This window comes from Lytechinus variegatus, chromosome 15 (assembly GCF_018143015.1).
Source record: "Lytechinus variegatus isolate NC3 chromosome 15, Lvar_3.0, whole genome shotgun sequence".
Lineage (NCBI taxonomy): Eukaryota > Metazoa > Echinodermata > Echinoidea > Temnopleuroida > Toxopneustidae > Lytechinus > Lytechinus variegatus.
The window spans coordinates 32,689,419-32,715,690 of record NC_054754.1 but is presented as its reverse complement, the minus strand read 5'-3'; the positions used below and the strand labels follow the sequence as shown (position 1 = coordinate 32,715,690).

The 26,272-nt window shown below is 35.4% G+C and overlaps 1 protein-coding gene across 13 annotated transcripts in view; it reads left to right on the top strand.

Annotated features, from left to right (window-relative positions):
* LOC121428463 (ras GTPase-activating protein nGAP-like) overlaps window positions 1–26,272 on the top strand; it is a 103,047-nt gene that overhangs the window by 39,479 nt on the left and 37,296 nt on the right. For 9 of the 13 annotated variants that reach the window (XR_005971795.1, XM_041625082.1, XM_041625080.1 and 6 more), the window contains 4 exons: window positions 10,634–10,749; window positions 19,928–20,155; window positions 22,854–22,955; window positions 24,495–24,509. Coding sequence is in view for 12 of the 13 variants with exons in the window: in XM_041625082.1 (XP_041481016.1) it covers window positions 10,634–10,749; window positions 19,928–20,155; window positions 22,854–22,955; window positions 24,495–24,509 (461 nt within the window). In the remaining variant the exon portion in view is untranslated. Of the gene's footprint in view, window positions 1–5,159; window positions 6,449–10,633; window positions 10,750–14,558; window positions 15,018–19,927; window positions 20,156–22,853; window positions 22,956–24,494; window positions 24,510–26,272 lie in introns of those variants that run through there. The other 4 variants (XM_041625090.1, XM_041625079.1, XM_041625083.1 and 1 more) reach the window with 3 other exon arrangements.

Here is a 26,272-nt window from a genome sequence, read left to right as displayed (position 1 = left end):
TCAAAGAGGTGAATAATTACCTGCATGGCAGCTTTATTTCTTAGTATAACCTTCGAAGGTACTAGGTAGGATTAGGAATATTTCTATTCATTTTCAAATTCTTCTTTATCCTTGGATATTCAATGAATTATCAATTATGCAGATCCTCTTGATTTAATTCAAGTATATCTACGGGCTTGTACAAGCTCACTTCGTAATAAAGCAAGGTTTTTCTTTTTGCAAGATCTAGTAAACGAGCATAGAGAAATTATTTGATTTTAATGATTTGTTCTGAAATATTCAGTGTTTCCTTACCTTCGAGCATATAGGCGTAGGCTACATGTAAGTAGGCCTATCCTTTCTGATTCAAATGAATTCATCATTTGTCATAATAATTCATGTATTTACTGAAATTCCTTATGTTTGGTCTCCAAAAAATTGCCTAACAGATATTTTACTTGATAACCTACAACTGGTGGCAGCGTTGGGATGATCCCACTATATCAAAATGACTGGTATGTTACCTTAATGTAGGCCATTGATATGTGGCTATATGCAGAACTCATTTTAATACATTAATCTAGTTGCTATTGATTTTTTGCAAGGTTATAAAAGCTGTGTTATTGATTTATTCCTTGATAAATGAATACATCACCCTGTGTGAGTGGCCAATCTAATAGCCATCTAGGAGGCTCTTGTAGTGCTCACGGGCCTAATTACTAGTGGTAGGCCATAGATATTCATTCGAGCCAACCCATTGCTATTTTTTTTATTTTGATATGGCTGATTGACAAAGTGTATGCATATGATTGTCCATCTAACACTGATTCTATTTTTGGTAATTACTGAACTTCCTTTTCCCTAATTGGGAAGAAATATCACCAATTTTGGACTATATTATGACTGGCGGAAGGATTAGGGCTATTTTGCTGTTTGAGTTGATGAATCTGCTCCCCCCGACGGTGTCTTCAAACACGCCAATTTATTTTTAAAATGAGCCGGTCGAGGGACCCTTTTCTGGTCAGATATGGATTGCCAGATATAAATCCTATCCACTGGTAGTAAACATTCGACCCCCGAATTTCATCCTTATTTTTTATGAATTTTTTAAAGTGCCAATTTAACACATGAGTCTATGGGGAATGAATTAGGCCTGTGAGACCTATATATAACCTTGACCATAGGCATAGCCTAAAATTCCTTAGTGGATGAAATCCCTGCCCAACTCTTCAGTAGCAGATTGTTTCTACTAGTAGACATGTTTCAATCATCAAGAGGTCCAAAAACTGAACTTCATGGCTATACAAGGCTACATAGGGGGTACTACAGGTAACAAGTTGTTATTAGTAACTAACCCTGTGTTTGTGTACCTAGGCTAGGCTGTGTAGGCTGTTTGTGCATGTATTTGTCACTGGGACTTGCTTGCATGTTGTGTGTTTTCGTATACCGACGAGCGCTGCTGTAAATCGTGTATTGCACCCATCACGAGATAAAGCTCACATTAGATAGGCCTTGCATCAATTGCGCTTGTGAAATTGGTTCATGGGGAAGGGAATGAGAAGAGAAAACTTTAGAATTTGACTGAAGAGTGGTGGATTCAAGAGGGAGGGGGGGGGGGGGGGTAGAGAAAAGCATAGTTAGTATGTGGGGGGGGCTGAGAATGAGTTCTACTGCCATCTTGTTCAACTTTTACTGACTTCTAGCCAGACTAGCCCCCATCCATTTAGAATACAAGCCATCTAACCCCCTGTCTCTTTCTCTTACACCCTGGCTTGGGCCCTTGTCATAGGAAGATGTGAATGTATAGTATGCTTGTATGTTGATTCTCATTTCTTTTTATTGTTATCTAATTAAACTCATGTGAATCTGGTATTTATATTGTGGGCAGATCTTGAATCCAGATATGCACACTATTCATATCTACAATTTGCATTATAGGATTTGGGCCCTACATTGCATCCATTGTTGAGCTACATATAGGCATGTAGGATGTGTGTAAATCCATAGGGCACTGGACATTAGGAGTAACATTAGAAATGGTCATTACATAACACATCTGTATATTTCATGCATTTCTTTGTGATAAAGTGAGTGTACAGATGTTGAAGAAAAGCCAGGAAGGTAAATTAAAAAGAAACCTTCATGTGCCATACAATACAGGTCTCACGGGCCTAATTACTAGTGGTAGGCCATAGATATTCATTCGAGCCAACCCATTGCTATTTTTTTTATTTTGATATGGCTGATTGACAAAGTGTATGCATATGATTGTCCATCTAACACTGATTCTATTTTTGGTAATTACTGAACTTCCTTTTCCCTAATTGGGAAGAAATATCACCAATTTTGGACTATATTATGACTGGCGGAAGGATTAGGGCTATTTTGCTGTTTGAGTTGATGAATCTGCTCCCCCCGACGGTGTCTTCAAACACGCCAATTTATTTTTAAAATGAGCCGGTCGAGGGACCCTTTTCTGGTCAGATATGGATTGCCAGATATAAATCCTATCCACTGGTACTAAACATTCGACCCCCGAATTTCATCCTTATTTTTTATGAATTTTTTAAAGTGCCAATTTAACACATGAGTCTATGGGGAATGAATTAGGCCTGTGAGACCTGTACTGCACATGAATATTGACTTCTTCGGATGAATCCGACGTGAGTGATGATAACTCATTGATAACTGAAGTTGATCTTTCTTGGCTCAGTGATTAATTCCCAAGTAATATTTTTATATATGCATGCAGTATATCATTAGATATTTGTCGTTGCTGTATGGGCTTATGTGTAATCAGAAAACAGATATTTGTGTGTGTTATCACTCCCCTTGTCCTTCGTGTTCACAACAATATTACATATATTTTGTAATTGACTCACTTGTAATTTACTTTTTAGGGTAATCATTTTAGACTTGCAGTCATTTTCCCCCAAAGCTGGTATGAATTCAGCGTGGCATTATACTGCCTAAATTATAGGCCTGACAGACAAAACCTGTACTATATTTTTGCTTTGATGCAGGCATGCATGCCCTTAATGAGTACAAATACAGAGAGCGTGTTGAATTATCTCATTACGGACTGATATATGGCCAGATTGTAATTAATTTACGAATGGGAAAGCTGCTGATGGTTACGGGTTACCCAATAAAAAGAGATGTCATCTGTATGCAGTCCCACGCATGCACACAGGCGTTAGTAAACCTACAAGGATACTTGACAGACATTCAGTTTCGCTCTGCCATGGACCGGCTGTCAAGTTATAAATCTATTGGCCACAGATGTTATGGGTTCTTCTCTTAAGACTTTATGTGTAGTCTACCTCGTATCTTCACAGACTGAAACTTGACTAACTGGCATAAAGGAATAAGGGATATTGATAGTAATTATATCAAGTGCTTGTATGTGTATATGATCCTTGATAAAAAGTAATTTTATGAATCCACAAATTTAACGACTTGTATCAAAGTGTTGAATACTGCCCTCATTGTCCCTCAAAGGTTCAGTTTAGATATCCTTACCCAGAATGAAAGTGCAGATTTTTTTCTTATTTTTATTTAAGGATGTATCCTGGTAGTAAACATAATTCAAATTGAAAAGAATATTGTTATCAATATCATAAAGCTCATTAATATCGGTAATGAACACGAATCACCTCTGACTCAAGATGATTCTGGATTCGACAAAATGTGTTGATAGATATGTTCTTGTAACACCATCCCAGGAAGCAAGCTTCCTGTTATTACCAATGTATCTTGAATGCATGCTTGAATCTGTATTGCTCAAGATAATCTAATACAGTATTCAAATGTACTTGTAACAATGTTATGATGTGACTAGTCATTTATGATGCCATATTATTTAGCATGGGAAGACTAGAAAGATGATCTTTGACCAGGGCTCCATAACTTGCAATCATCACTAAATGCCAATAACCTGTCAACTTGTTCTATGCGCACCTTGTTCAAAACAATTTTCCTTCCAGGAACCAATCAGATTGGTTCTTTTATATTATTATTTCTCAGCAAACTATGTCATAGGGCCTGACCAATTTATAAGTCCTACATGCAGTTGAACATCACTATAAAGTGATGCAAATTCAATATTCATTGCCCTTTGTGTTCAGTAAAACCCATTGACCACCTGAACCATATAGTCCCTGTGCAAAGCGTATGGGAATCACAGAAATTTGGTAGTCAAGTCTATATTTAACTGTGAAATTAATATGAGAATGGAATGGGCTCAGAAATGTCTTGTAATTATAGATAATGTGAAGATGAATTTAATAGAGAGGATGAACATCATGAAATCTCTTCAAATGTGAAATTGATCTTTGTCCAAATCATCATGGCAACTGTTCTTACACGGATGCTCAGTGAGGATGGAAGAGAGCCACTTCCTTGTCTGAACCGGAGACCACGGTTCGGTAACACAAAACTTTTAAATTGATGATCATAAGGCTGGTATTCATGATTGATTCCATTAGTTCTTATGTGCAATTGATTGTATAATTCAAGTGCGTGATCATTCTTTAAGCTTGGTTTTACGAGACCCAGGAGGAAGTGATGTCAAATGAGACTCTATGTCGGGATATCAGAATCAATTGATGATGGGCGTATCTAGGGTGTATAGGGGTTCCTTCTCCTTACTTTGAGATCAATTCATTGTGTTTTATCGGGATCTATATCACAGATGCTATTCATTTCACATCCAACTCAAATTGGAAATAGAGAAGAGAACATGGGAATATGTTCATGAAACTTCATTTATATATTTTCAGCAATTTGGGGAGAGGTATGTCACATATGGCCTACTGATATCTCATATTTTGTGGCATATTTACCGAGGAATTGAAGCTCACTGTCACTTGCAAACTCTTCTCCTTTTTATTAATAGTTTTTGTCCCTTCTTTTGTAATTTTTAAAAGGAATATTTAGATCTTCAAGTTCATTTCCATTTCAGCCCCCCCCCCCTTGTATCCCCTGAATAGTTATTATATTACATCACTTGGATGGACAATATGACCCCAAAAAGGACACCTACGCCTCTTAAACCAACCACAGGAAATATTTGTAACCATTCATTGCTAGGATTCACAGATACAAAGGCCAATCGACCAAGTTTTGGAACACGGTAGCGACAAATGAACCCATTATAAAGTCATAAAATCCAAAGGGTTTTCCTGAATTTTGATCAGATTCACAGCAAGGGTATAGAAGCCAAGTTTACTTCTGAAAAATGACTAGTTATTATGCAGTGATACAAGAGTGAATATTTCTGCTTAGAGATTTATTGTGGAGAGCTTGTCAATTCGTGAATTCAAGACCAGACATATCAAGTCTCTTGGTTCCGTGTATACATAATTCATAGAAAGCCTTTATCTTCTTGAGAGCTTTTTATATTGTCGATCATCAATAATTTTTCATTCGTTCATGTGGATTTGTTTATGTTATTGATCCTGTTTCTCATGCTTTGAATTGGATGTGTTTTCACTGTGGCTTCACAAAAAGTACAATATGGAGAAAAAAAAAATCAGTTAGTCTGCAATATTTATTTTATACTATGTTGAAAGAGAACAGCCTACATTACATGCATCTCTTTGATACTCTGTTGGTGTTTAGTTGCTTCAACTGATATCAATTTTAAGTCTTGTTTTTATTGTTTGGTAATCGTGGTCTTGAAGGAAGGCTATTCAGCAGCTGTCATTTAACTACACCTTTTACTCCAAAGTACGTTGATCGCTGAAAGGTCTAAATTATTAATGAAATCGTCTTCAATCACCAGGGTGAACCTTGACAATAAAGATCCTTCTTTATGAAAATGTCATTAATTTTGGTGTGGTCATCCCACTTCGTCTGCCAATGCTGTAAATTTGGTTTTAATCAGTAGTTAAAAATAAGATTAGTTTTGCTGTTCTGTCACAGCTTGGATCTTACTAACATCCTTATATTGAAGCAAGGTGGTGGTACTTTTGAGGTTGTTACAGCTTAAGTTTTCCAACGTCTCATCTTCAGTTGATTCTTCTAGCATCTGATATGTCAGGTGCCATTGGTTTCTTGAAGCGCAACGTGACATATATGACGAGCGAGAATGTTCTTCCGGATGTCCTAACTGCCTGAATTCCAATCCCATCGGAGCTACGCCATATTGTTAAATAATTAAGGCACAATGAAGCCTATTGCCTTCAAGCAGACAAGGCCAATATCGTGTACATAGTATACAGCTTTGGATCATATATTGTGTTATTTTGCATGTTTACAGCAAGACAGGATTGTGACATAAGATTATTCCTTTGGGAACAATTTGAGAAAAATTAGTTGGTTTTGATGCTTGCTACATCGTTAATTGTTGGCAACATTCATTATTGTGGAGTGCATTTCAGCAGCTGTTGTGTAAAATAAAGTCTATTGGAAATATACCAAGATGAATCCTCTTATAAAGCAAGGAAGTAAGGATGATTCTTATGTGGTGAGTTTATCTTCTTCTTGGATGTTCTTACAATGCTCTTTTGGTTTCATATATGATTAATCTTTCATAGAATAACCTGAATGATTGGGGAGGGGGGGGGGTTGTTGCCCAATGAAAGGTGTATGTGGTCATCCATGTTTGTCGGTGCATTTGTAGATTCCATATGATGGTTGAGATTAGCAAGCATAGGCCCATAATTTACAACCTAAGACGTGATAATTATTGTAAAGTGGGAGGATTGTAGAAACATGAGGCGACTATTTGTTTTGAAAAAAGTTTTTTGAGATATCAATTTTTAATACAAAGGTATAATAATCACTTAATGATGAATGTCTAATAGATCATATGTTCCCATCATTTTGGAAAGAAATGGAAGTAAATTAAAAAAGAGGAAATTCTTGATCACTACAAGTACATAGAATGACCTTCCAAGATATATGCGACTTTCTCCTTCTTTGGAAGTATTTAAGAAACATTTTAAGACTCTGCTTTTTAATCAATAATATTTACATGTATTAGTTATTATAAGTTTTATTCCATAACTGTGTAAAGCACTGTGAAACGATTAGGCCTATATATTGTAAGAGCGCTATATAAATGAACATGTTATTATTACATGTTAACATTTTATTTAATTGACTGTCAAAATCATCATAGCAGTGTAGTTATCAGATTGATATCATATTCATGAACACCTATCACAGGGCATGGAGCAACTTATAGACTTGATTCCATCACTTCAGAATAAGCTGATACATCGCAGTTTTATTAATATGATTGTGGATTTGAAACAAAGAGTGATTTGAAATCAATGCAGTTTGAAAACAAGAATGTCTTGATTTATGAAATCATTTTGGATGGTGCTTTTGAAGAGGAAGGCCATTAAACAGACAGGGAAATGAAACTCAAGTCAAAAGTTGTTATGAAACTGTGCTTTATCATTGCTATAATAAATCAATGTTATGTTGCTGTATACTAGCCAAAGAATGATTTGATGTAATGCTGTAACCGATTTTTATTCCAATTCCCGATCCGATCCGATTTCCCCCTTTTTTCTACATTTTTCCGAACTCCGATTTTTGACCAGTGGGGAAAAAATCGGATCGAAAAAACCAAAACATAACAAGACAACAACAAAAAACACGTGGCGACATGTTTGCCGTCGAAATGCGCTGGTGATTTGTTTTGATCTCAGACAAAAGCGGTGGAAGGAAAAGAAGATAAAGGGGAAGAAAATTATGATTTGTTTTTATCTCCGATATTAGCGGAAAGGCAGGTGGAGAAGAAGATTATGATTTGTTTTGATCTCCGACATAATCGGGGAAGAACAAAACGATGATGATGATAATTTGTTTTGATCTCCGACAAAAATGGAGGAAGAAAAACAACGAAAAGACGATATGTTTTGATCTTAAGCGGAGGCAAATAAGATTTAGTTGAACACGCTGACATGCGCGGTAATATTTACGACTATCTGACTATACGTCCTCTAAGAGTTTACGATTACCTCCGCTATCACTACGATGTTGTAGAGAAGGTGAATATCATGGTAAACAACTCTGGATAATAATGCGTCTTTTTCGGGAGGTCAAGCGACCTTTAAGAGTTTACGATTACCTCCGCCATCACTACGATGTTGTAGAGAAGGTGAATATCATGGTAAACAACTCTGGATAATAATGCGTCTTTTTCGGGAGGTCATGCGACCTTTAAGAGTTTACGATTACCTCCGCCATCACTACGATGTTGTAGAGAAGGTGAATATCATGGTAAACAACTCTGGATAGTAATGCGTCTTTTTCGGGAGGTCAAGCGACCTTTAAGAGTTTACGATTACCTCCGCAATCACTACGATGTTGTAGAGAAGGTGAATATCATGGTAAACAACTCTGGATAATAATGCGTCCTTTTCGGGAGGTCATGCGACCTTTAAGAGTTTACGATTACCTCCGCCATCACTACGATGTTGTAGAGAAGGTGAATATCACGGTAAATAACTCTTGATAATAATGCGTCTTTTTCGGGAGGTCATGCGACCTTTAAGAGTTTACGATTACCTCCGCCATCACTACGATGTTGTAGAGAATGTGAATATCACGGTAAACAACTCTGGATAATAATGCGTCTTTTTCGGGAGGTCATGCGATCTTTAAGAGTTTACGATTACCTCCGCCATCACTACGATGTTGTAGAGAAGGTGAATATCACGGTAAACAACTCTGGATAATAATGCGTCTTTTTCGGGAGGTCATGCGACCTTTAAGAGTTTACGATTACCTCCGCCATCACTACGATGTTGTAGAGAAGGTGAATATCATGGTTAACCACTCTGGATAATAATGCGTCTTTTTCGGGAGGTCATGCGACTTTTATGAGATTACTATTACCTCCGCCATCACTACGATGTTGTAGAGAAGGTGAAAATCATCTCTAACAACTTTGGATATTAGTGCGTCTTTTTCGGGAGGTCATGCGACCTTTATGAGTTTACGATTACCTCCGCCATCACTACGATGTTGTAGAGAAGGTGAATATCATGGTAAACAACTCTGGATAATAATGCGTCCTTTTCGGGAGGTCATGCGACCTTTAAGAGTTTACGATTACCTCCACCATCATTACGATGTTGTATAGAAGGTGAATATCATGGTAAACAATTCTGGACAATAATGCGTCTTTTTCGGGAGGTCATGCGACCTTTATGAGATTACGATTACCTCCGCCATCACTCCGATCCCGTAATGGCTCTAACTTACAACATTAATTTGATGTACTCCTATCAGAAAAATGACTACATGTTTATTTATTTCTATAACGGAATAGGCTAACATTGCCAGTATTTAACTGAATTATTGGTATTGTGTCATGTAGGTCAACATCGCGAGTGTAGTTCACATTTCTTACCCTTACACAAAAGCTTTAGCAGGACTTCAATGAATTTTATTCTTTGTTATTGGGTTGTGGTGATGAAGATGATGATAGTGATGATGATGGTAGTGCTAGAGGTAGTAGTGGTAGTGGTGGTGGTGCCTATATTGGGAAGTAGCAATGTTGAAGCTGGTTGTAATGACAAAAAAGAGGAAGGAATTAATGAATGAATATTGACTGACTGACTGAATGAATATATGCACTACATAGGTTTATATGTTACCCAAATCACAAAAACCTCTTGTTACAAAGAGTTGACATAAAAATGATTACACAGTCAACAGTCGGCAGATTCATAAGACAATTGATGTGGTGTTTGTTCATACTATAAGTGTAAGATAGCTTTGAGATTATGAAACCAGTGTTCTTGAATTGTGAATGAATTTAACTGACATAGAAACCGTCCAAGCCTTTGGCACCATATTGACCAAACATATGTTCATATAACGTGTCCTACATTATGTCTGTGTCCTATTACATGAGATACACTCTGGGCGATGCGATGCACTTGAATCTGTTGCATTTTTTATGAGAGCAAATAATGGATGAAGCTCGGCTATCAGGGGACAAACGAGAGCCAATTCACAGCTCAGGAATTGACAAATGGGCCTGTTCACATGAAAAGTATAAATCAGAGGAAGCACTATTTAAATATTATTTCTGACTGGTTATATTTTCACACTAGCTTAATGTAAAATTCTGTTTTTGAAAACTTTTATTATATAGGCTTACATGAACCTGAAGTTTAACATCTCACACATGCAGAATTGTTTTTTATTTTGATAATTTTTTTTTTAATCTGATCAAGGCTTTTAATACTCTTTTCTTACAGTGTAAGTTTGATTTTATTTGGTATATCTGAAACTCTTAAAACCACAATATGGAAACCACTTCAAATTAAGTAATTGCTCAGCTTTATATTTCTCAATCATTTTATTATTTAGAGCACAAATATTGTGATAAGGTGACTTGTAATTTTATCCAGGCATGAATTTTTATTCTGTGCATTGTGTAAGTTTACTTGCAAGATTTCAATACTTCAGCTTGCTAATGCTATGGTACATGCTAAATTGTCAAGATTATATTTTAGAGTATACCATAAAAGCTAGCATCCTATCATTTACTCATCTCCTTATCTCATTTCATTGCTCTATTATAGATGAAGGTTTCAAACACTCGGTGTTGTTCCAAGGGATGATGTTTAATTGACGCTATTTATATGTTTATATTTGCCTATTTTGTTTTTCTATGTTGCAGGGTATCCCGAATCGTATGAAAAAGGCTCTGAAGCGGACAAAGAGCGTTGGTAAAATAGAAAGAGAACGTCAGCAACCTTTCAAACCCACAAAGGAAGATATAGAGGAATGTGAAAGGTATGTAACTCATTAATAATGATAATAATTTGTATTCGCTTTTTTTTTGCTAGCGGACACAAATCGCAACTATTATTACCAGACTTAGCTACAGCTAGCAGTTTATCAGCAGCACTCAGTGCATTCAAAGAATTAATCCTAATTAATGGGTAACCAGTCACCCCACTTGGGTTGAGTACAGTTATAAATGTTCATTCTGGAGAAAATTAGCCATGGCTGGGATTCAAACCCATGACCCTCTTGAAAGACATTGAAGACTACGAACCACTATAGACCCCGACATGCCCACATAAACGTAGTCTAATTAGTACACCTCACTTTCCCATCAAGACTGAGACAAACCCTGAGAAACCTAAATCTACCTGACCAATTCCCACAGACTGCTAAAATGAAGGATTGTTTTAATGGCAACAGGTTCTCAGAATAAAGAAGCCATGATTTTTTTATTGGATTAAACAGATCAAAATCAATTCCACATTTTTTAATGGAGATAAATAATTTTGTTACCATGATTACCATGGAAACAGGGCACAACCAAGTGACATCTGAGGATGGTCTGATAAGGCTTTCAGAATAACCTTTCACAAATCTAATTCTATTATTGACTGAGAGTGGAATGTATTTTCACATCTAGTATAAGTAAAGCCTCCATGAAAAAGAACAGCATACATTTTCATCAATATTTTTATAGACATTGCATGTAAGTGTGAAAATGTTTTAGGTAGGGCTGAGATGATCTGCTGCCCTACTTCTTAATGCATGAGTTTAAACACTTATTTTTCATATGAACTATCATTATTATTATTCTAACTAAATGGTTACCAGATACAGATAAGTGCATATCATATCGGTGGTATTGAGCATGGGGTTAAAAAAAGCAGATAGATTCCATTCCTTCCTTTATACCTCCCTGATCAAACACAAACCAATCAAAGTATCAATCAGTTTATGAATCGCCTTTCTAGTGAAGTTAAATAATGACCTTCTAATGCCCCAGTAACATATAAACATGGATGCTAAAAGATCTACACAGCAATGCCTTGATTGTGATCCGGGAAATCTACACATAGACGGACTATGCTGGCAGAGCATGGTGTCTTCACTGGACATCAGCATGGACTAACATGCCAGTTGAATAGACCAATGGGGCAGCTACTCATACCATCCTGAATTCCTCTGACAACACGGAATCTACGATGGCGTACGCCAAGTATTTCAAACTCCCAAAATGCCGTGTTGGCAGTTGAGAGATCTCCAAGGATGCCGGAGGTGTCTGCATGGATCTCTCCCCGGATCACCTCAGATCTGATCTCGGGTGGTCTGGCATCTGTATGTGACCGGAGCTCTTTACCAATCGGGTCTCAGTGTGCAATTCATTACCTAGTCAGTTATTGATCTAATTTACTTGGTTCATTGTAACATAGTATCATATTTGCTAACAGATAATGTTCACATCTGGTATTGGTTTTACAAGCTCATTAAATTATCAGCTGACAGCTAAAAAGACGTTATGTCAGAGTAACATCAACTACATGAATAAATGCCCTTTTGGTGTCCATAGATAGTTGATTGCATTACATAGATCAATGAGATCGAAACTCAACAGAGAAACCAAAACACTGCTGCAACAATGACCCTATTTTGCAAAGTATCAGTGTATCAAAAGACTTTGACCTTGTTCTCATCTACTTTCTTGAACTGGTTGTCCTTAAAACACTTTGCAAAACCTGCTAAGAATTAATTGTTTCTCTAGCATTCTCATTACCATGTCGTTGATTCCAAAGTTGCTGCACCTAAAGTGATCTTGTTGCCATGGGAATGCTTTCTATGGGATCACATGTTTTGCACAAAATTTGAGACTGCAGGGTAAGATTGTTCTGAGTAGTGTGTCCAAAATGCACACACTCTCAATATTTCTAATCAATTCTCAAAGAATATTTTTGTCCATCTATACCTAACAGTTGAGTTTAATGAGGCAAAGCGGTCTTGAAAACCACATCGCAAAGTGGATTTCAAAACTGGTTCAGATGATAACACAAGATTGCCTAGCTTAAGCATTCCCATTACATGTTAAACTGGTTTAAGAAAGTAGATGAGAACGTGGTCATAAGCATTCAGCATCCTCAGGAAAGTTGAATTAATCATGATACTGTAAACCAACAACAAATTACTGGTTTCTTTTATTTCAGCCATTGAGTTCCAACATAGAAGGACTATAAGAAAGGAAAATCTGTCTGAAGTATATATTTCATTCAAGCAGATTACAGTTTTGCTTTATTGTTCATATAATTAGTAGGAGCTACGGAGATATTCATGTGCAGAATCTCAAAGAAAGATATATGTACAGATATAATTGATAGGCCCAAAGTAATACAAAAACTGAAGAACAGAAACCAAACAACAACAAACATGTTTGAATCAGATTTATTTTGAAGAGAGACTTTGTTCTATCACTCTGGATCACATTGTCACAGGATATCTTGTTGCTGGTCGTCTGTAAAGTTACTTCCTTTTAATTGTCACCTAGCAAAATGAAAACAAAGCAGTAGATGTTAATAAAAATATGTGGTTGGTCTGTCAATCAGCATCATTAGCCGGTTTGAAACCGCCTCGATCACAAGAATCCCCGTTAAATTACGAGAACTTTTTAAGGCTAAAAAATACCCGTTATTCCTGCATTCACACCGCCCCGAAACACATCCTTCGGGATAAGTTCCCGAAGTTACGAGCATGCGCAGTGTGGTCTGATAAGCAGGCAAGGCGGGAGATTCAAAATCTCTAGCCCAGCAGCCACCCACGCCGCCGCGCCCAACGACACGCTGGGATAAAAGTTCCCGTAATTTGCTTTCACATCGCCAAAATACCTGCGACCTTGGAAAAATCCCCACGAAAGTTCTCGTAATTTCGCCAAGTACCTACTATTTAGCGGGTATTTTCTTTCGGGGAAATTACGCGTAGTTTGCTTTCACATTACCAAAATACCTGGTATTTTTTGATCGGGGTAAATTTCCCGATCAGAGAATACCTGGAACTGGCGAACTTCGAGGCGGTCTGAAACCACCTAATCATTACACCCTCACCCCAAACAAGGAAATATTTCTACATTTTTCATTTGTTTGTGTTTTTTAATTTGTATTGATTTTTAACCCTATTTGTAAAGGCTCTGTGTTTATTCAATAATAGTACATAAGCCATGTATAAGCTTGTTAACAAGCCCATAGAATTAATTTAAATGTCAACAATGTTCGTTTATTATGGATAAACTTCAAAACGAGTGGAGGATGGGAGGTTTGCAGCTGGAATTGTTTGCCTAAGGAAATCGGCTAAGTGAAATCCTTTTTATTCTCTTTCAGTACAGAGTATTCAAAGAGTTTTTATTTTTGCAAATTGATGTTATGAAAACATCTCTCTTTAATAGTCAATTACATTTTCATATTTTGATATTTATACCATAGAAGATGAGACTTTATATCAGATAAAGAAAATGTGTAGAGAAATAATAAGTGATCAGTCTGCTTAGTAATAGCCAATACCTATCACCTAATCAATTAGTATGAAGGGATAATCACAAAACAAATATATACCTTGGTCAACTGTTATTACAAACTAACTGTCACAGTGAACTTGGCTCAAACCCAGAATATTTTGAAATGCTGCACATTTTGACAGATCTCCTTCATCGGTGCGCTTTTGACAGCTTCCCTGGTTTTCAACGAAAAGCCTGGGACGTTAGTCTATCACTACCAGCAACAAACATTTCCAACCGACTCAACAACCCGCAACTGCTCTGCCTCCGCTGCGAGCTAAGCGCCAGCAGCAGATATCAAATTCAGGAGAGGAACTTAAACATTATTCGAGCGCGAGCCTGTCGTGCTAATTTGTGCCCCCCTGTAGTCACCCCTACAGGGTTAATCCAAGTACCCTCGTTGAAACAAATTACTGGCTGACTTCTGCAACGTTCCTTCTCTTCTCCTGTTGTTCTCCCAAATATGGACTTGTTCCTGATTCAAAAACCTCACGGCGGGAGTTCTACCAGTCATTTTCGTCAATTATGGAACTCAATCGTGGATTACACAGTGATTGTTTGAAGAAGAACGGTTCCAGAGCTTGAACTTGGTCAGGTCACATACCTGAGATTCTTCTCTTAGCTCGGCTGTTTCTTGAAAGGAATTCTTTCTGGATTGATAGCATCATTCAAGATACTTTTCATCTTTGGTGGATTATTTACAAAATATGAAAATGTTTTCACTCATATCTATGCACGTTAGGTAAGCTGTTATTGTCTTTGATATTAAGTTTTAGTTTCAATTGTTTTTAAGAAAAAAAAGGTTTTTCTGGTTTGAATATTTAGATTAAAATTTACTTTTTCTCGAATCATGATCCTTCTGCAAGAAGACATGAAATTTTCATTTGATGGCTCTTCCTCTCACACTTTCTTTTATGAAAGAAAAACTTTTTAGTTTGACATTGTTTAGAATATTTTCAGCGATTAATTTAATTTAAGACAGTTGTACCTTGTAAATTGTACATTTAATGATCTTCTTTGTTGTTGTTTAGAGAAAGTCAAGTTAAGTCAAACTTATACCCCTTTCATAAACCCAATTACTATGAATTAGGCGGCTAATAGCAGCATAATTTGGTCGTAAAATTGGAGGAGGACAAGAGTTATCCGCATTACTCTAAAGCGGCTAATTGGAGGATAGGTTTATGAAAAGGGTATATATCTCTACATGTAGGAAGTTTAAAGGAGTGAATTGATTTGGGCAGCAAATCTATAATACTGACAGATGTTAATCCTGTCTTAATCTCAATTATCACTTTATACATGCTGTTATGGGAGTTTCCCTAGATAAGATAATCTTATCTCTATTGCTTAATAACCTTGTCACAGTGAAGGGAAACTATGTCTGACCCTTATTCTGTGTTATTGAATTAATAAGATTGTATATAGTGCCTTCATTAATTATCACTTGGTTTTGATATTATTGTATTGGAATTCATAAGAGCCAAAAAATGATGGCCTTAATTGTATTCTTTTGTGTGACTGTATTCCCTATGTGGATTTTTATATTGTAGCAAATTGTATTCTTTGCTTAATGATTCTTATTAACAGTAAAAATGTTTTAATTTAAGTTGATTGGATATATCAATGTAGGGTCACAATCATCACATATACATGTATAACTTGTCATATTTTAGTTATATTTAAAAAAAACTTACTATGAGAACATTGCATATGAAACATTTATTTTTTCAGACTTTTATTTCCTTTTAATATTTCATTAAAAAAAATAATAGTGTAAAAATAAGGGAATGGTGGTATTTTTTTCAGGGGAGTGATTAAATCAGTACAAGGTAAAAGGTCATGGTAAAGATAATCAAACTGCTATTTCACATCCCAAATTGCACTTGATGGACATTCTATGGAGTTGGTAGTGAAAGTGAAGTTTAATCAGGTGAACATATTTTCATGAATTTTCCCTCAAGACCATTTCAAGAAGTGAGTCAAGGCGCAGGAGTATTTTTTTCTCTCAGATCTTGATTTCACTAATATATGCTTGGCTGTGACTAATCCAGTTCACACTATTACGATATGTTCACACAACCATGTTTTAGAAGTATAACATAAAAGAAATGTTTATTTGTTTTTAATTCTGCTTGATTATTCAAGGAGCACATTACTACCAAAGTAACATTAAACACAAATTGCTCATTATTGTCATTGCTATGACAATATGTTCCATACGGCCAAAATGTATTGTATTTATTTCCAAATGTCTCATCTCACAAATTTCAGACTAAAAATTGTCCGATTTGAAATCTTAAAATTCAATCACATTCTTTACCCCCCCCCCCCCCCCAGAAAAAATACACTTAAATTTAAACAAATTTATTTCCATATTTATTCTGTAAACTTAAAGGACAAGTCTACCCCAACAAAAACTTGATTTGAATAAAAAGAGAAAAATTCAACAAGCATAACACTGAAAATTTCATCAAAATCAGATTTAAAATAAGAAAGTTATGGCATTTTAAAGTTTCAATTCATTTCGCAAAACAGATATATGGTTTTGATTTTCTCATCATTGTCATGTGAAATATTCCATTATTTTAACATTTTGTGCTTCAGGCAAGGAGGTCCTAATCGTCAAATTCGTAAAAATTGAAATATTGCATAATTCAAACAATAAAAACAAAAGAAATAGTGAGTGACGTCATCGACTCTTTCATTTGGATGTAATTGGCTAGTTCATATAACTATTTTGTTAAAAATAAGCAAAACTTTGAAATGTCATAACTTTCGTATTTTACATCCGATTTTGATGAAATTTTCAGCATTGTGCTTGTCTGATTTTTCTCTATTGAGGTGGAATTGACCTTCATGTCCTCAAGCAAAATTTGATGTAAATTATTATATCATAACAAAACATCGTAATTTTATCCATCTCTTTGTCCACCTCTTTGTCTAGAATTATTACTGGGCATAACTTGCAATTAGTGTGAGTTTCGGATGGACCATCTGCCATGCTTCTTTATTATATGATCTTGGATTTAATTAGTTTGGTCATCATTCTCCCGGGCGGACATTACTTTATAAATACAGCATTAAAACTAATGACATTTAGTCTAAAGTGATCTAGATCTGCATTTTACTGCATGCATAAATAAATCATGATGTGACGTTTTTTCATGCAAGAGTCCTCTGTCACTTTCTTTATGTTCCTGATCGCTACATGGCAATTAGTGTTTATACCTTACAGTAGTACATGTACTCCTATTACTAGAAGTAATCTTTATATTGTAAAACAATTTTTGTATTGTTCATTTCTTCAAATGTTTCTTTGTTGATTTCCTGCTTTTTGACAGGTGCTAGATCTAGAGTCCTATATGGTGACTAACGGCTAATACCTAACTGTGAATAGCACGAGTGAATCAGCATTTCTAGCAAGCTAGACTATTGACACCAAGTGAAATCAGTAACAAGAAATTGAATTTGACCAGAGAGATGCAAGGAGGGGTTAAAAGTTTCTCAAGAGGCAGGATTAGTTGATATGATGAGATTAATTGGGGATGAATCCACGGTAAAAACTTTGCTCAGAAAGGGATGGGTAGGGTCTTGGTATCGGGTTCCACTGCTTCTTATTTTCAACCTACTTTTCCAATATCATTTTTGCAATGATGTTAGGCCACCAATTGAATTCATTGGGTCTGTCTATTGTGTTTGTGACTTCTAATTCACATTTCTAATTTTCTGATTGAAGCAATTGTCACTAAGCCCAAGTTTATTGTTATTTTGTGATAGCCAATCATAACTCATTGTTTTCATGGTGTTTATTAATTCTGATCTCATTTCACCTTGTTTGATTTTTGGTTTCTGTTTATCCTATGTTTGCTCTTGAACAATACAAGTGAAATAAATCAAAGCATGTATTACTGCTTTTCATAAAGTATATCACTTTGATCAGATCAGGTTGGTAAAATAACTTTTCCTTCATAAAGTTTAATAACCTTACGAATCTTGACATGTTGTGTTTCAGTAATTAAAGCTGAAACATTATATAATAACCCATATTCACAAAAAGTACCTGGTCCAATTTCAAGAAATATAAGGGTATATTAAAAGGACCACCCTAGCTTTGTGCTTTTGCTAACTTAGTAAAAGCCTGTCTACTACTTTGGTAAAAGTTCAATAATGGGAATTATGTTGAAAAGTATAGTGACCATTTTTTTCATCCATTGATTGTTTGTTCCAAAACAATTATTTTCGCATAGTTCTATATATTTAGGGGTAATAACTGTGGTTGGAGAATGATTTTTAAAGTGGGGAGTGGGCTGAAGATACATTAAGTCTTATTTTGATGATCATTTTCACGGTTTGTTTATCATGACTGAAGCCCTATCCCCATCCCCTTATTAATTAATTTGGCAATTCATGTTATTTTGCATGAATAAAGCATTTAAGATATCAGAATGTTTTTAAACTTTGTCAAGTTTTTTGTTATTTTAACAAAAATTTAATGAACAGAATTTTTCTTTCAAACAAAGTGTGATGCACAGATTCAGAATACTTCCAAGCACTACCTTATTGTAGGCCTACCCAGCTGGTTAATAGGAAACTGTCATGATGTTGTTTTTCTTTGTAAAGATTAGTCATCACCTTGTCATAGAAATGTGATGGCAGTCGATAAATATTTATTACGGATTGATAAACACATTTTATTATGTTTCCATTGTCTTCAACTCTTCAAATATTCATACACTTAATAGCATATTATGCTTAGGATGTTTCATATCAATGCCCAATTTTGTTTGAAATAGTTTGTATGTACTATGAATCTCTCAAGTCTCTTTTTTTGCACAGATTAAACTTGAAATGGCAATAATTGTCAATCTATGTTCATTGCAAGTTAAAAATCCTATTTTTCCTTGATTTATTTTCAAATACATTCCTTCTGAATAGCAGATTGCGAAGTCAGAAAATGTGATGCTTGGAAGGCTTGTGTGACATTAGTCTTTCAGAAGCCCTGACTCCTTTGCTATGTGGTACATACCAGCTGTCGTTAATCATTTGCTCATCCTCAAATCACAAACTGGTTTTCCAGAGTAAGAATGCTTGTTGTATTGTCTTGACACACGCTGCTTCATGTCTTGGAATAAACCTTGACGTAATTCTCATTTCAGTCCTAAGAAGCCATACCCGCAAGGGGTATTTATAGCTGGACATGCTGCGGCAAAGCTCACAGGTTACTGTTGTGTTGAATAAACGTTGATAAAAATCATTGAAAAATATTTGTACTGTGGAAGAAACAGCATGAAGTTGACTGACTGCTCTTCAATGCTAATGTTTGAGTATGTCATCAATGATGTTCTTGTATTTCATATTGAATAGAGTGGTAGTTGTGGTTCACACTCACCCAGATACTCTTCCACTGGCAAGGGAAATACATTGATGTGATCCATATCTTCTTGAGAATCACAGTCATTATTGAGTTACAAGAAGAAGTCATCTACATGCTTTTGATAAAAACCCTTGGTCAGTTTCCCCTTTGATATTTACAAATTGTGTTAACCCACATGTTTGCCTGTGATTATCATCATTGTCATCTTTTTAATTGACTTGTTACAGATTTACGATATGCTTTCAACTTTCATCATATTTCCTTTTCCTCCTCTACAGCCCCACCATGTTCGGGTCCCACGTCAAATCCTCACGGTCACATGAGTCCCTCAACTTGGGTCCGCAGTCATCGTTAGATGTCATTGACCTCGCTGGCAATGATCTGGTGGTCCGTCCTCTCCATTCCAGCATCCTTGGACAAGACCATTGTTTTCAGATTAAGACCTCACTAGGAAGCAAGTACTACTCCTGCCGCTCATCGAGCGAGAGAGACAAATGGATAGAAAGGTATTCTATATATCATGTGTATCCTTAAAGATGGTCCAACAAACTATCCTTGTGGTACCACACATTACTAAGGTCTGGAGTATATCAATAACGGTATCCCAGCAGTTGTGACTAGGTAAAATGAAGTCTCTTAGGCTATGTTCTTTTAAGCAGATAGTTGAAATGGTTTACATTTATGAAATTTTTATGGTAACACATATATCCCTCAGCCTTGGACCACATCCATATCCTAGTTGTTGAGACTAGATGGGGTCCCAAAACATATCCTTGTGGTACCACAATTATTCACCAAAACCAGTGATCAAGACTATATAATTTTTCAAAAGTTATCTCATTTTGATTTTTCTTCTCATTAGTACATTGGAGCTTGTAACTCTTAAAAATTTTGGCTTTTTCAAGTTGATCTACAACTATTAGTATTCTAGGTCTTTGCAGATTTAGTCAATCCCATTCAACAACACCAGCAAAATATTACATTTTTAGTGCTGTAAAGGTTGGTGATATTTAGGTTTACATGTTTCTGTTACTGGGGAAAAAAGAATGCATCATCAAAACAAAATGCTGTTCAAAGCTATATCATTTTGAACAACAGGAAAGAGTGGGAGGGATTCCAATGCAAAGATCTGTTCTTCAAGCGTTTGTCCCCACAAGGGTCATTTATATATGCACAGTAGCTATTTCTGAAACATTCATGGACTCTGAAGGGTAATTAGAAGAACGAGCTTAAAGGAGTGAGAAGTAACGGCACAGTTAAGCACATTACTGTGAAGAGGATATTGCCAATTTGAGTATAGGTTGAGGATTTGAGGAGGGTGAAGGGGGGGGGGGGTGCTTTCTGTCCAGAATAGATGCTGATGACAGGCAAGATTTGACTGAATTTCCTCCATTTATTGTATTCCTTCATCAATCTTTCTCACACTACATGAGTTTAATGACAAAGCAATGCCATGATTGCTATTCCATATCAACAATTGTCATTTACATTTCACCACTGCATGCGAAATGAATGTAGCCTTGGCAAAAGCCCTTTGGTGTGGGACTATTCTATTTTAGCCACACTAGACCCAGGTGTATCATGGATGTAGAAAGAAGGAATTTTAAATGTTGATAGTTATCAGCATTGACAATTTTTATTATGCTATCATCTCCCCCCCCCCCTCTCAATCTCTTTTCTGAGAGTGAATGAATCTCATTTTGGTTCATTGACCTGTCAATGTAATTACACACTTGCTTTGGTAGTAAACTAATAAAATAATTCAAGAAGATACATGTCCATGTTCATTCTGACCTAAAAAGTACAATTGCAGTCACAGCCACTCCTTCAAAAAAGGTAAAGACAAAATTGAAATATGCAGCTATGCGTAAAGTCCATTGAAATGCGCAATACATAAAATAATCAACATTTCCTCAATTTTGGCACCAAAAAGGACTACGGACTTCACTAATTGTCCTTCGATGTCCCAGTTATTCAGAGGAAAGAATGAGGCTTTTTTTTTTTTAGACCCAACCATTTCCCCACTATTCCAATATGTAATCAATCGACTATGTGCGTGATATGTTTAATTGGGCAAGCGGATTATTGCATCCTTGTATGTGGCATCTACATATAGTATAAGACAGTAATTGCCGGGCAGTGAGAGGGAGAGAGGTAGTTGACTTCGCTAAAAATACCCCCCTCAGTATCAACAAACAAATCTAGTCCATTGGGTCTCATCACTATGCTAATCATAATGCCTTGCTGAAGAGAAAATGTCAAACAGTTATGGATAACAGTTATATTACATTATCAAGGATAGAAATATCTCTCACACTTCTTTCAAGGAAAGAAACTGTTGTTTTCTTGAGTGGTTGACTTTTTTGTTTATTATTAATGGCTCAACATTGTACGTAATTGAATTTTATCAAAATACTTCATTTCAGTTAGATGCAACAATTCAAATAGAATATAACAATATTCACAGGTGCATTACAAAGAAAACATAATAAAAAAAAAAACAAAGTAAACAAATTTTATTTTAGGGAGTAGTGGTAGGAGGCTCTGTATATAAAGTAAACAAGTAAGAAATACGGTAATCAAGTAAACATTATCAAATATTTGAATAGGTTATATGTGTATTAAAGTACATGCAAATCAACTCAAGACAGGTCAGCATTCACATGCTGCATCAGAGAATTGGGTGTTAGGCTCCAAGACTAGAACATCCTAATGTCAAATAACCTTGAGGAAATTTGAATTGTTTCCTGTGTACTTAGGGTATGAAAGTGAACTTTATGTGGTGTGCTTTTTAGGAAGTTAACAGGACCTCAGCCAATTAATTAGACTCTTTGAGTTTGTTTTGGGCGTTCAGTCTAGTTCATGTGATTGAGATGTATACTGTTAGTGTTTGTTCTTATCCCCTTTATGCTTCTACTCTTTAAATAAATCTAGAACAGCTGTGAATCAAGACCTGCTGAACATAAGATTTGGATTTGAACCATGTAGATTTTAATCCAAGATTTTGTGATTAAAAATCAATCCAATATTTGGGTAATCCCTATACATCAGTGCTCAGATCAATTTAAATCCTTGAAATGTTAGAGTGTCATGTGCTATTGCCACCCCCCCCCCCTTCCATTAAGAATTATATTTTACTTTAAATATTGAATGATGTGATTTTTACTTTGTCATTGATGCTCGTTCTCTTTTATCTCTTCTCAGTATACTCAGCGCACATTATCCAGACAAAGATGAGAGAAGGAGAACAGATTCATCTCTCAACATATGGGTGGTGGAGGCAAAGAACATCCCTCAAAAGAAAAAGTGAGTAAAGATACATTTAAGAATCTTTATGTAACTTCCAATTTTCCTTTATCTACCTTGCTGATTCAATAAAAACCAATTGAAACTAAAACATTATTATGCATTTAGTGGTTCTAGTATTTTTTTAAAGTAATCTGGATAATAATTACAATTACTATTGATATATTAGTATAATAATTACATATCCAGTGACCCTTATAAAATAATTAGCTGTTACCTCCCCCCTCTCTTTAGTGCTGCCCTTTCAATAATATGCAAATATTTTAATAGTGTCATTCATTTAATGTCATAACGGGTAATTCCTTAAAATCAATGTTTTTGTACAGTCCCCATATTCATTTCATTTCATGGACTGCTCCAGCCATGAGTATTCTATATGAAAGAGAAAACTGAAAATTATTTCACAATGTGCCGGTCACACATATTTTATGTAGGGACAGTGATTTTCCGCGATCGCGGAAAACGGACGGAATTCACGGAAAAGGCCTTTTGAAACGGAAAGTGGCATTTCAAACGGAAAATCACGGAAAACGTATTTTTCCCTCAAAATACACAGAATAGCAACAGAAATTACTCCAAAATAACAGCAAAATGAGAATATTAAATGGCCACAAAACCCCAGAAATCACGATCTCACTTCGCTACAATCATGACAATTCACACATCGTGATTGCTCTCGACATCAGCACACTCGAGTACCCCGCGATCGCGATCGTACCCGGCCGGCCGTGTTGAGCTTCACATCGCTTCAGATCGCTCAACTGCACGGTCGTGTGTTGCTGCCCTCTACGTTTGAAGATGTAACAGCACGATATCGTGGTCTTAAAATCCAAGATGGCGGATTGGCGAAAGTCGTTGACTGATGATAACGATGTCCAAAAAACCCCAAAATTATCGATGAAATTTAATTTCACCGTAAAATAATGCTAATTATGTGAAAGGTGAGGATGTATGCATGCTAAATCAGTTTGAAAAATTATTAAATACACCAGCATAGATCCGATTAGAACGGATTCTATTGTGTTGTTGGTACAGTAGCAGATACAAATTTTGGCCAGTGCGAGTGTATGCGCTTTGATTTTGCTATTCAATGTGTAAACGGAATTGTCACTTTTCCGTGTGTACAATGTCTATGGGGAAACGGAATTTCCGTTTTCTGACGTGCTGAAACGGAATTTGAGATTTTCTGAAACGGAAAAGGCCATTTTATGAAACGGAAAATCACTGTCCCTATTTATGGAATTGCCCAATATTGAAAGCAAAATTAAGCAACACCCTGCTACATGTACTCATAACTATATGCAAAATTTATATAGAAAACAATCAGGATTTCTACCCTTACAGTGTGTTTGCTTTTTATCATGCTAAAAATAAATTTTAACAAGTAATATATATATTTTTGGGAGGGGTTGTGCATATGTGCGTGTATTTAGCCTCTCCCTTTTGAGCTTTGCTTCGCTCGTCATCACTCTTGATATTGTTTAAAGGAGATTTTGAATAATTCATATTTTATTGTTTCACAAAATAATATTGCCACAGTTGGGATGGACGAGAGTAAGTAGATATATTCAAAAAATAAAACAATTTCACTTATTCACATACAGCAGTATCCTACATTCTATCTATATATTGTTCAAGAATTGTGACAATCGTAATATTTGTGAATATATCATGCAAGATCATACCGCAAGCTCTCACCTTTAGTTTATTATGCATCTTTTATTCCATGTTATTGTTTGTGTATTTGTTTTAAACAAAAATCATTCCCTAGCTACACTTAGTTACAGGATAAATACATACAAGTTTTACATGTAGGTCAAATATTTTTTTGATTTTTTACTAATTTGGTAGTTTTCAAGGTGAATATTTGAATAAGTAGAGAGTATTATTACAAGGATTTAAATGGTTATGATTACCGCATTCTGTCTGTTGGTTTTATTTTGCTTGGTAATTATTTTACTTCCTGGCTAATTAAATATTTTAATTACATAAATATTTTGATATTGATCATTTTGAGGTTAAACATGTAATTGGTTGGTTTGTGTGTGGGTGATGAAAAATAAAACAAATCAAATTGATATTATTTGGATAGAGCATAGAAAAGGGGCAGGTTGACTAGAAGAGATGGTTTTATAGGGAGGCATCATTTTTTTATGAGAAATAATCCTCTTTTGTTATTTGGCAGGAGGTTTAGTTGGGATTTATCAAATATTTAGTTCATGTATGTTCATTTTAAAGATAATTAAAATAATGGTGATATCCATCATCTATAGTTTAGAAATCAATGATAACAAATTGAGAAACATATAACATTTGCTTCTTAGAGGATATTGTATGATATTAGTATAATTTAGGATTGATTCTGACATTACAAATACCCTCAAATGAAAAACGTCTTAAACTGACTTGCACATTTTATACCTGATAACATCTGTTCTGTCATTATACATGTAGCTTTACACATTCAGTTTATTACTTATATTGTGGGTGTAGATTTGGATCATTTGATGTTAAATTATTCATGAAAGAAACAAGTTTATGTTTCGACTAATATCTGATAACATTATTGCACAGTCATTCATGCACTGTAATGACATTAGTTAATGATATCCATCAATCCTGTGTTGTTTGTAATCTTACATATTAACCGTCTAGTGAATGATATTATAGCAGACCATCGAGTTGTAAGTTTAGGGGGAAATAAGTGTTAAATTAAATATAGCATATGATATTAGCTTTATATTGTTGTATTCTTGTATTTGTTTTGTATTTGCTAACTCACTAAATGAGGCTGAAAAATTCAGAGTATATTTCATTGTTATAAAAACTAGTTTATTTATAGATTTTTTTGTTAGTTTGTGAAGAAAAATGGTCATGTACTTAAAAAAAAAACATTGTGGAAAATTATTATTTATGGATTTGCAGTAAACATATCAAGATTTTTTTTATTGTACATTTTATGCATGTATGTGTCTTATATTTAAAGCATTAATGTTTTGAATCATGAAATCTAATTCTTTTGGTATGTGTCTGCATTAGTCTTAGCACTGAAAGGGTTAACAATTTGAATTTGAATTTCATTGACTCCACCATTGGGAATGCACTCAATTCAAGCAGAACCCCAAACCCATTAATCATGACTTTTAGTCACCCTCTGTTTTTTGCGTAGGCGATTGTTTGCCATACATCGGTGCACGGTAGCACTTCATAGATTTCAATCATGCACATTGCATTCCCATTTCAGCCCAGCATAGTTTATTTTGTACCTGCTGTGTAGTGTGTATGGAAACATTAATCTACACAACAAATAACTATTG